Genomic DNA, 11473 nt, shown 5'->3' on the forward strand with positions numbered 1-11473 from the left:
TCTTAGGGATATATTGGTGGCATCTTTAAATTACTTCAATGTGTTCAAATACCTAGCAATGTGTTCAAATACCTAGTTCGACCACCGTGGCCAACTTCAGAAAGTCCATTTTGTATCACCCATCAGGCTGCTGCCCTTGAAATTAGCCTAAAACAATCTGTCACAACACCCTCTAGTGGCAGAGAAGGCAGAACACATGACTAGATTTTAGCTACACTCACATCCTCCTACACACCACAAAAGACAAAAAAGAAACCAGAACCAAATTATATATTTCATTTTTTTATATTACATAACAAAATCCTTCAAAGAGATGTAATAATAGTGACTATCAAATCATTTTATTTACACTAATGAAATGGAGAAAAAGTGAGGGAAAAAGGGGCAGCAGAACATATTGGCTTTCACCAACTCTGTATGATCAAGGCCTGCTCTTGTAAAGCTCAGTCAGCCCTACTCCTTTCCTCCCCACTCTCTCACATCACTGTATGGTCCAATCAGCAAGACTGGCGCCATCGGGTCTGTTACCATGGGAACACCCATCTCTACTCCTGACAAATCAAAGATACCTTTTTGTACAGAAATACCCATAACGATGCAAACAAATAACATGGTCTGTAGAAAATGTGTATTTCTCTGGAGGAGACAAAATAGTCAGGATGTTTGCCCAATAATGCTTAAAGCGTTACATCTTGTTACAAGCATTGCAGTGTCATTATATTACAATAAAATGAACCATTCAGAACATTACATTACAGCCCACAAAAAACTGTAGTATGCCTGCTCTTGGTTGGTATACTGTAATAAATACACTGTACAATAACTGAAATTACTTTGAAAATATTAAAAATAATTCTACCAAATATATTTTTCAACATGAATTTTGGATTTCATTTTTTTTACGACTGATTTGACATAATTTTCCAATATGGACATTGGACAATTAAAATGACATTGCGTTGATACACGCAATAACTTGTAAACTACCAAATTGTCACTACAGGGGAGAAAAACCCCAAAGCAGTGAATTACAAATGGAACATGTCTTCAGTCCAGCGGACCAGGCACCAAACATGCCAATAAAATATTTACCAAGTGCTTCTCTTTCCAGTTTACAATTTGAAATGCATCAAATATTTCCACCTTCTTAGATGCAATATACATTGAGCTACATTCTCCATGTGTTTAGACAGGAACAGGTATTCTTTGACTACTTATTTTCACTTCTTTGTTCCAACACAACACATAGACCGTGAGCTTCGCCCCCGTCTGTCCCAATGCATTGTGGTTTAGAGTCATTGGCCATATAGAAGTCCTCAGTTGCCATTTACAGCCACAGAGTCCCCTTTCTCTGTTACAGATGAGGATGTTACCTCCAACTCCTTCACTCTGGTGTCCTTACAGTCTCCTTCCTGCTCCCCTTGCCTCTCAGCCTCACCCCCCTTAGTCTCTGTCTGGGGAGCTTGTGGTGGAGCGATGGAAGTGTCTGTTGCCATTGTAACATGTGTCTCTGTGTGTGCGGTAGCCTCTTCCGGTAGCTGTAGGACCCCAGTCAGATCCATGTCCTGCAGCTCCACATCAAAGGGCCGGGGGGCGGAGGTAGCTGTAGGAGAACCGCACCCGGTACAAGTCTAAACACAAGCAGAGGGACAAGATATGAATAAACACATCCTTTACAAGTACATTATTTTTTGTATTACTCTCCACTGTCATCTATACTGATTCCTGTGAATCTTTGGGGTCAGAGAGGCAGGGTGTAGCTACTAGCTCCAGTGTGTGTCTGTGTGCTGACTTACAGGGTTGTTGATGGCCTGTGGCAGGCGTCCGGTGCCCATCCAGGGGTGGACCTGGATCAGCTCTCTCTTCTGCTCCTCAGTGAAGTGTGGCTGCTGTTTCTGTACCGCCCTCAGTACCATACGATCTTGCCTTAGAACAGTCTCCCTGTCCCTGTAAAATCATACACATGTCCATAGATAAGCCATAGTCTAAAATGTTGTATTAGCAGCATAATGGTGTGTGGAGAGCTTCTATTTTTCAGTCTGCATTAATAAATAATATACAAATATACTACTTGCATTCCATGCACATCAATCATAAATACAATTAAATAGCTGTAGCATTTATTATTAATCATGACTGGTTACGGTAACTATGACTACAATTGCCATGACTACAATTGTGCAGTGACCATGACGATTTCTTACCTGGTGGGCATTTGGTAGGTCATCATAACCTTGTCATCTGTGTTGGCCATAAGGAGCCAGATAGGGTCCTGAAGGACATACTTCATGAGCTGGGCCTCTTCAGCCCCGCCTGCTGCCTGCTTATGGTCGTTCTCCGATGAGTCAATGCTGCCAAAGTACTTGCTGGTGTTGCTGCTTCCTGTGGTTGAAAAATAAACATGTTCAGTTATGTTCTGAAACTATCAGTCATTATATACAAATATCCATGACCATCACAGTGCTAAAAAAAAAAAAAAATCTGTCCGGTGTTAAACCCTCTTTAAGGATAAATTTTCGCCAAAAATTACATACAGGCAGTTAGATTTGGGTATCTCAGGCCCTTAAGTAAGGATATGCATATTCTTGATACCATTTGAAAGGAAACACTTAAAAGTTTGTGGAAATGTTCAAATAATGTAGGAGAATATAACGCATTAGATCTGGTAAAAGATAAAACATGTTTTTTTTATTCGTACCATCACCTTTAAAATGCAAGAGAAAGGCCATGATGTATTATGCCAGCCCAGGCGCAATTTAAATTTTGGCCACTAGATAGCAGCAGTGTATGTGCAAAGTGTTAGACTGATCCAATGAACCTTTGCATTTCTGTTAAAAATGTTGTATCAAGACTGCCCAAATGTGCCTAATTGGTTTATAAGTACATTTTCAAATTCATAACTGTGCACTCTCCTCAAACAATAGCATGGTATTCTTTCACTGTAATAGCTACTGTAAATTGGACAGTGCAGTTAGATTAACAAGAATTTAAGCTTTCTAACAATATCAGATGTCTATGTCCTGGGAAATGTTCTTGTTACTTACAACCTCATGCTAATCACATTAGCCTACGTTAGCTCAACCGTCCCGCGGTGGACCGACCGATCCTGTAGAGGCTAAACTCACTTGTGTCACTCCCTGAGGTGCTGCATCCATTAGAGCCAGAGGACCCGGAGCCAGAGGCAGCCGAGCCGGTGCCTGAGCAGGCGTCCTCTTGCAGCAGCAGGTCCAGCAGGTCACTGGAGGTGGACATGGCGTCCTGGTTATCAACATCAGCCTGGAGGAACGGAACACAGGAGATACAGTGGTTAATGACAAGAACTCACTAGACTCAAAACCTTTTCGGAATTACATTTTGTTTAAATAGTTTAAAACCCACATTATCGTACTCTTTGGCATCACCCTTCATGTTGCTGTTGCGGTTAACAGAGCCTTGACCTCCGACCTGAGACGACGAGCCAGGTGGGGGTGGGGTCTGCTGCGCCCCTGTTGACATGCCCTCCTGCCTGTTGCCTGGCAACTCCTCCAGCTGCAGCAGGTTGAGGGGGGAGGAGCATCGTGACTGGAAGAGGGGCGAGTTGGTCCCTTCCAGGGGGGATTGGCATGTGGACTGAGGGGTGCTGGAGCGGGAGTTGCCACGTGGGACAAAAGTGGGATCAAGCCTGGGTAAGGCAAAGCAAGGAAGCCCGGGCACCGGAATGGGATTTGGGAAAGGTAATGTTGGGTTGGGATTGTGAAAATGTTGTGGGATCATCGACAAAGCAGGATTGACCTGTAATGCAGGATTGACGTGTGACGGGTTGTGTTGAGCTAGAGGCATGCCATTCATCTGCGTCACAGCAGGGTTGAATTGAGCCAAGACATGATTGAGTTGTGGTAGTGGGATAGCCTGGTTGAACTGCGGTAGTGCCTGGTTAAGTTGTGCCATACCAGGGATACTGGGGTTAAGGTGAGGCATGGCTGTATTGAGCTGGTTGAGCTGTGGTACACCTCCATTGAGTTGAGGGAACATGTAGTTGGGCAGAACAACCATCATCGGGGGAGCCATTGGCATGGGGATCTGATTGGCATGCAGGGGGTACTGGAAGCCTGGCTGGGGGCTGGGGTAACCCAACTGCATGGCGTTGGGGTTCACCCCGGTGTGGGCCAGGAGTTGTTGTTGCACGTTGGGGTAGAGGGGGAAGAAGGGTAGGACTCCTGGAGGGTACTGGGCCACGGCAGGAGGGAGGCTGGCCACAGAGGTGGGCCAGGAAGAGGACGAGGTCAGGGGTCCCTGCATCATTAGGGGTTGACCCATGGGGAACATGGGGCCTTGGTTCCCCTGCCCTTCCTTTCTGGAACTTCTGTTCATCCCTGAGCCTGTCTTGGGGCAGCCCCCGTGCTGGGAGCCCTCCTGCTGGTGCTTCAGCCTCTTGGCCCCCCGGCCCCTCCTCCGTCCGTTACCACCTGCTGGGTAGTCCTTCGAGGTGTGCACTCCTGACACACACACACACACATACACACACCCACACACACACACACACACACACACACACACACACACACACACACACACACACACACACACACACACACACACACACACACACACACACACACACACACACAACGGTTGAGCTGCATGGAAAAACAATGGATTCTCATCCACAATCTTTCACAGACATAATAGAAACTAAATCTCCATTTGAAGTGTCCATCTTACCTTTGTGTGTGGTGGTGTGTCCTCTCAGAGGAGGACCGGGGTCCAGCATGCGGAGCTGTCCCAGGTCCCTGAACCGGCTCAGGAACACCTGTTCCTCCTGCAGGGTGTGGGCAGACAGCACCTCCTTGGTCAGACCCAGGCTGCCTGAGCATCCAGCCGACCTGCGGCTATCCCTCTCAGGCTGGGCAGGGCTGGGTGTTGCTGGGCTGGGAAAGGTCGAGGGACGGGGGGTCACTGCCGTGGTGATGGCGTTGTTAATGGCTGGGGCGGTGGTGGTGGGAGGTGTCTCCTCCATCATGATAATATCTGCAGGGAATAAGGTTGACAATATATTTGAGACTAGAGAGAAGAGACAGAGGGAGGTAAAGAACAGCCAGTCAGATAACAGAGGGATGTGTCCTACCTGACTCTGGGGGTTTCTTGTCCCCTACATGGACGATGGTGCTGCTGAAGCTGCATTGGGACGTGAGAGAGACCACACTCTCAGCCTTGCAGTGCAGCGCCAGAGGGCTCATCTGTGGCCCCCCTTTAGACCCTTCCTTACCCTGTGACCCTTCGAGATCTGTAGGGAAACAGACATTTGGTCCAAAATACCTGCAGACCTTAAGAGGCATAAAAAATACATAACAGGATTTCAATAGGATCTGTATTGTATACCTTTAGCTGTTCCAGACAACTCCCTCTGCTTGTCATCGTCTGACGTTGATGATGTGGTGCAGGAAGAGGAGCCACATTTCCTCTTCACTGTGTTGGGGACGTTACAGCTCTCCAAGTAGCGTACGATGCTGTCCAGACAGTTGATCTGCTGGTAGGAGTAGTTGGCTGACGGATCTTTCCTTGACTGCACGGAGGCCAGGGTTTTAGTTGGCCCCAGAGCTCCAACAGGTCCCAAGTCTTTGTTTAAATTCTCTGGCATCACCAGGTCTCCTGAGAAGAGGAAAAGGAAATACTGTTAGAATTTCATTTTCATCTCGACCCTTGTGGTTATACTTTTGTAATGAAAACGTTCCAGACATTTTAGAGCACACCATAAGACATTTTACTACAAATATGACTACAAAGTCAAGTGTTTACCAGCGCTGGCGTGTTTGCGGAGCGGTGGGCGGTTGCGGGACTCGATGAAGACCTGCTGACCATTGGTCTTCACCATGTGGACGTCCTTACACATCTGCTGGAATGTCATCTGCTGCTGTAGGACAGATAAGAGGGTAAAGAGTTAGACGATGACACCTCAACTTTCTTCTGATTAATTAAAATAATGTGGTTACAAAATAGTAACAAACTACAAGTTATAAAGTACCTTGTTAAAATCTGCATAAAACATCTGTGATTGTATTAGTACTCACTGGTCTCTGGATGGTCATCTGGATGATCCCCTTGGTGGAGGGGCTGCTGCTGCCTGAGGAGCCCGGGCTGGGCCTGTGTGACTGGGATCCGTGGGAGCTGCAGTAGCCCTGGGAGGCACCACTGTGGACGGGCTGCACCAGCACACGGTGGATCTGCTCACTGAGCCTGGGGATCTCTGGAGACATAGCCCGCACCTCCACCTCCATACTAGGGGTGAACACATCTTCGTTCAGGGGACTCCTGCAGATGAGGCGAGAAGGACAAGGGAATGGGGTTTAGAACAATGCAATATGTACTGCTTGATAGCTACACAAATAGGTTACAGTTCAGTTAAAATGTGGCTATTGCAAGCTTGTGAAGGTCATTGACGTAGCAGAGGGTGACTACTCACGTTCTGACTTTGTGTCGACCCACGATGAAGGCAACTTTGCGGCTCCAGGGGTTGACGAAGGAGGACCAGCTGGTATCTATGGTGAGATACTCCCCATTCCGAGCACACATACGCAGGGGCGAGTGTTCAAAGGGCTGCCCTGCTGACTGGAGAACTGAGGGGAGAACCAAATATGTTAAAACTATGATAGAGTATAACTACATAACCATTCATCTATTTGCTGGTTTCTAAATCCTTACAGAATGTATAAGGCATGACTGTTGGACAGGGGTACTCACTCTTCTTGTGTATGGCCACCATGACAGGCCTGTCATCAGGGTGGAGGTACATGAGGACAGGAGTCCCAACCAGGTCCTGGGGCAGGTAGCCTAGCAACGGCACAGCTCTTTCATCTACTTCCTGAAAGAGACAGCCGGGGGTGTGGCTAGTGTTAAAAATCCTCTTGTCCGCTGGGATGCGGGGAGCTTCGTATCCTGAGTGCACCTTCTCAGCGATGAGCAGGCAGCAGGGCTGTGGTTGGGACATGTCGGAGTCCCGTAGGGTTAGCTGGTAGGGGGTCATACGGAAGGGGTAGTACCGCACTTCCCCCTCACTGTCCCTCCCACTACTGATACGGCAGAACATGGATTTCTCCTGGGTGCAGTCCACAGGGGAGGTCACTGTGCGAGATCGGGGGGGGGTACATTAACATCACATACACATGCAAAAATGTGATCATCCATTTCCATTTGAATTCAGAGCTAAATTAAAGGACTTCTGTAGGAGACTTACTGGAGCCAGTACAGGAGGCCCAGGGGGGCAGGCGGCAGGGAGCAGTGCTGCTGTAGAAAGTGCTAACGTCCTGGGGGGCCAACAGCTCAGAGAAGAGTGTCCCCTGGAGTCGATTGGGCTTAGTGCGCAGCATGGGAGAGGCCTGGGGGGAGATGTACACCAACTTCCCAGAGAGGAAGGACACTCCCACTGAGAACGTGTCCTGTAAAGGAGAGAGAATAAACAAGGGAGGTTAGAACAATGCTTTGTTGGGTTTAAAAGCTTTTAGTCTGTTTGAGAGCTGTTGGTCTGGTTCTAGTAGATGAAGATTGTTCTCTAGTTCCTACCGTGTTCTGGAGTGTGTATTCAGAGGTGATGTTGTCCAGTTCCTCTGTGGTGAAGGCAGAGAGGTCCAGACTGCAACCGTGGCTCTCCTCCACACTCCACTGGTGATAATACTCCTGATTCGCTAAACACACACGTATAAATAGTATATAGATAGTAAGCTTGCTATTTCATGCTAAAGCCACACAGTATACAGTACATCTAGCAAAAGGCAGTCTCAAAAAGCAGCATCTTACCTCGGACTTGTTTGACACAGTTGAGTGCATACTGCAGGGAGGCCAGGGTGCTGGAGCGGCCTTTCGCCCGGTGGTCTGCAGGCATGCGGATCTTTAGCTCCTTCAGAGCCTTGAGCAGCTCTCTCTGGGTCTGCAGCCAGGCTGGCTGGTCACTGCTGCATCCGCTGGTGGACGGGTGGTCCTGCTCCGAGCTGCCACTCAGCAGGCTGTAGACCATAGAGCTGTTGGGAGGGGAAGGGCTGTGGGAGTTGGCACTGACAGGGGCAAAATAACATGACGTTATTACCACTGCTGAGCAGACACGTTCATAGTTATATAAGCGGTGTCTATCGCCTACCATCTGAAATTGGTTGTGGTGTTTCAGATATGAATTGTTAAATGTGTTACCTTTTGCTCTCTGTTGTCTCCATGGCAGAGTCCTTCCCGTTATGGGAGCTGCTGCAGGTTGATGTCTCACGTCCCATGTGACCTTCCACCTCTCTCTCGGCTGAGTCGTTCCCACTCGAGTGGGCATCTGTGTCATCGGAGTTTGAGGACTTGGGGGAGGACTTGCCCCCAGACCGAGTTCTCTTTCCATTGGAGCTACCAGAGCTGCCAGTCTGACTTAGTCCAGACTCAGGGGACTGGCAGCCCACCTTCAGTCCCACCACATTTTCTTCTACACCTACTCCACTAGTGTCATTTCCAGAAGTGGTGTATGCATTCTCATCACTCATAATAACCAGTATGAGTGATTTACTATTGCTGTTTGACAAAAATGATATGTCAAAACAAAGAACTGTGACACTAATACTGCTACTAGGTGGGTCTACTAGACTTAGATAGAGTCATGGTTTGGTCAAGTAAAAATGAGCCAGAAGATAAACTACCATGTCTCATTGATCTTGAGATTGTATTTTTTTTGTAAATACTAAGCTTATGAATCTGATAAGCCAATTGAAGAGAAGATGGGTGAAACCTTTATCAGTTTGCTCTTCCTCATGGGCACAGTCAGTGTGTGAAATGGTTTTGACAGAATACCTGATGGAAGAAACAATTCCCAATTTATGAGTGGTGAGTAACATGACATCATGAGTCATACATCTGTGTAAAGACAGTGTTACATCTCATCTGCAATTAAACATCAATAAAATGACACTGCTGTAAAAGTTGGTGTTCACCTAAACTACAAATGTACATAACTAATTGGCTTGATTTTAAATAATCTAAGGTCATATGAGCATCCAAGTAAGGACTTTCTAAGTAAGGATTTAACTAATTGCAAAAATATTCATGTTAGGCTCCAAACATACTCAAAAGGTTGTACATAGCCCAATGTCAATCTATTAAGACATTCAAATAATATAGCTAGCTAGGGGAACTATCCTTTTCCCAACAACCTCACATTCATTTCTGGTGGGCTCAAAACTTGCTCTCCATATATTCCATTGACCATAATAAATAATTTCATCACTTCGAAGAACAGTTAACCGATGTCAGGTGACATAGGGTAAATAAACTAACTTTACAGCCCATTTCATTATCTGGCATGTCTTGAGGGTTTACTGTAAGTAGCAGGAAGACACCGTTGGGAGATATTATTGTTGACGACAGAAGACAACGTGGGCAGGATGACCCCGGTGGGGGATGTTTGTGTTGACGACAGCGAAGGCAACGTGCCTCAACTAGACTGTCTATGGCACAACCCGCATGCGCTCATGCATTTATTCTACCTGACACAAGTCTGGCAAAAGATGGGTCTCACTTGTAGGGAACACGAAATGACCAAAACAACATTAAATTGTACCTCGATATCTGACCGTATATTGAAATGTGTATTGATATACAACATACATCCTTTAACGTGTCAATACTCTTGCCAGCATGCCACAACAATGCTAGCTACACTAGCCAATGTCAATGCTGTTGCAGATAGCTTGATCATAAAAAATAAAAAAAATTGCTAGCTAAGTTAGCTATGTAGCAACTATTTATTGTACTAATAATAATCTAGCTAGCAAAGTAGCGTTACTTTTACCATTTAGCTAGCTAGGTAGCAAGGTTTTGATCAAAGTTGACATTCTCACCTTTTTCCATGAAGAAAAAGTACGCTCCGTGGTATTTTTTGTTTTAATGTCTTCAACAATGTATTCTGTAAAGTTAGGCTTAAAATGATTGAAATTGCAGAAACCTAGAATGACATCTTTAGCGAAACAACTCAATGTGAATCGCCTATAACTACACAGAATGTGTAGAGTACTGCACATTCGCTTTATATGACTGGGAGGGAACACGGAAAAGAACACGTGTTTGCTCCCACGTGTTGCAGTGATTGGCCCTCAACTAACACTGACTCCGCCCTAGTGCAGTGTCCCAGGCCTGGCGAATGCATTCATTGGTTGAGTAGGGCGGTGTCCTGACTGCACGGGGCTCTGCTATGCTTTTCTATCACGTTGTCCCAGCGGTGCCCTGTCGGTTCCAAAAGCATGCTCGAACGTTTGTTGGCAACGTGCCTCCGTCAATACTCTGAATTGGCGACATCTCCTCACCCCATCCTTTCCTTGTGTACTTTACTTAACACATGCATGTTAACCATTGTAGGGGTTTCTTTATATCAAATTGTTTCCCCATACTAACCAGGTAATAATAAAGGAAACAATGCATGGAAATTGGTAGGACACATTTTAACTCAATTCCAGACGTTATCCATAGGCCGACTAAATGAGCATACACATTCTACTGCAGCAGTATGACAAGCCTTTGCACAGACATAAATAATTTCCTCACCAAAAGTTTACACTACTGCCAGAGGAGGAACCCCCACCCCACTGATAACACTAGCCTACTATTAAAGTGATGTCCTTAATTGAACCGTTAACACAGAGGTATTAAACCCTGCCTCTGTTTTGGTAAAAAGCTGTGGGATGGGCCTGGAGAAATATAACCCCTCTCAAATTCATAGACAGAGCCATGGAGGCAAGGACTGACCATCCATTAAATCCAAAAAATAGTTTTAACCATGTTTTGAGGTTATACAGTGTTTGTTTACATGTACATTGTTTATAAACATTGGAGTAAAACAAGCTCATATATTTGGTTCTGATGGGGTATGACAGTTGAACTAAGCTCATGACGCATTTATACTTTATATTCTTCAAGAATCAATGGGTATCATTCATTTATAAGTCCAAAAATTGATGTAGCAAATAAAGATTCTAGCTTTAAAAGACATAATTCATTCAGTCCCATCCCCTTTAATTGTTTTCAGATTCTAATTGTTTCTAGATCCTTATGATATTTTAATTATTTATATTGTTTACATTTCCCTTTGGGCATTAAAATGAAATATCATTTAATCTCAGGCAGTAACACCAACAACATGTGTCATGTGGTGCAGCTATGGGGGGGTGACACATGGGGTGACATGCATTCACAATTCAATGAAGTAATTGTTATGGTAAACATCCACTGGGTGGTGCTACTGACTGTTTGGACCTGCCTACCTGGGGTGTATTCATTCAGCCGATTCTGTTGCAAAAATAAATCTTAAAGCTGCAATATGTAACTTTTGGGGCATTGAGTTATAGATCTGTCATTCTCATTGAAACAACATCTAGGAAACAGTTGATCTGTTCTTTTAATTTTTTACCTTCATTTAACTAGTCAGTTACTAACAAATTCTTATTTACAATGACAGCCTACCCCAGCCAAACCCAGATGACAC

At 45.5% G+C, this 11473-nt stretch overlaps 1 protein-coding gene across 1 annotated transcript; it reads right to left on the minus strand.

The window, feature by feature from the left end:
* Positions 1 to 269: 269 nt before the first annotated feature.
* LOC139552468 (period circadian protein homolog 1-like) lies at positions 270 to 10000 on the minus strand. The gene is made up of 17 exons (XM_071364235.1): positions 9837 to 10000; positions 8158 to 8790; positions 7771 to 8024; positions 7537 to 7658; positions 7211 to 7412; positions 6718 to 7098; positions 6440 to 6593; positions 6048 to 6288; positions 5776 to 5890; positions 5359 to 5628; positions 5105 to 5263; positions 4702 to 5007; positions 3379 to 4475; positions 3126 to 3276; positions 2205 to 2382; positions 1797 to 1947; positions 270 to 1631 (listed from the first exon to the last, which is right to left on the minus strand). Exons 2-17 carry the CDS (start codon positions 8484 to 8486, stop codon positions 1317 to 1319), a joined length of 4425 nt encoding a protein of 1474 aa, XP_071220336.1. The 5' UTR covers positions 8487 to 8790; positions 9837 to 10000; the 3' UTR covers positions 270 to 1316.
* Between the last annotated feature and the right edge of the window lie 1473 nt (positions 10001 to 11473).

This window comes from Salvelinus alpinus, chromosome 24 (genome assembly GCF_045679555.1).
Source record: "Salvelinus alpinus chromosome 24, SLU_Salpinus.1, whole genome shotgun sequence".
Taxonomy (NCBI): domain Eukaryota; kingdom Metazoa; phylum Chordata; class Actinopteri; order Salmoniformes; family Salmonidae; genus Salvelinus; species Salvelinus alpinus.

Excerpts from the sequence above, each read along its gene's own strand:
- LOC139552468 (XM_071364235.1), bottom strand. The coding sequence starts at position 8,486 with ATGAGTGATGAGAATGCATACACCACTTCTGGAAATGACACTAGTGGA. Across the intron at positions 6,594-6,717 it reads GGTGGCCATACACAAGAAGA|TTCTCCAGTCAGCAGGGCAG; the intron begins GTGAGTACCCCT and ends TTCTCCCCTCAG. Across the intron at positions 5,891-6,047 it reads AGATGACCATCCAGAGACCA|CAGCAGATGACATTCCAGCA; the intron begins GTGAGTACTAAT and ends TCTGTCCTACAG.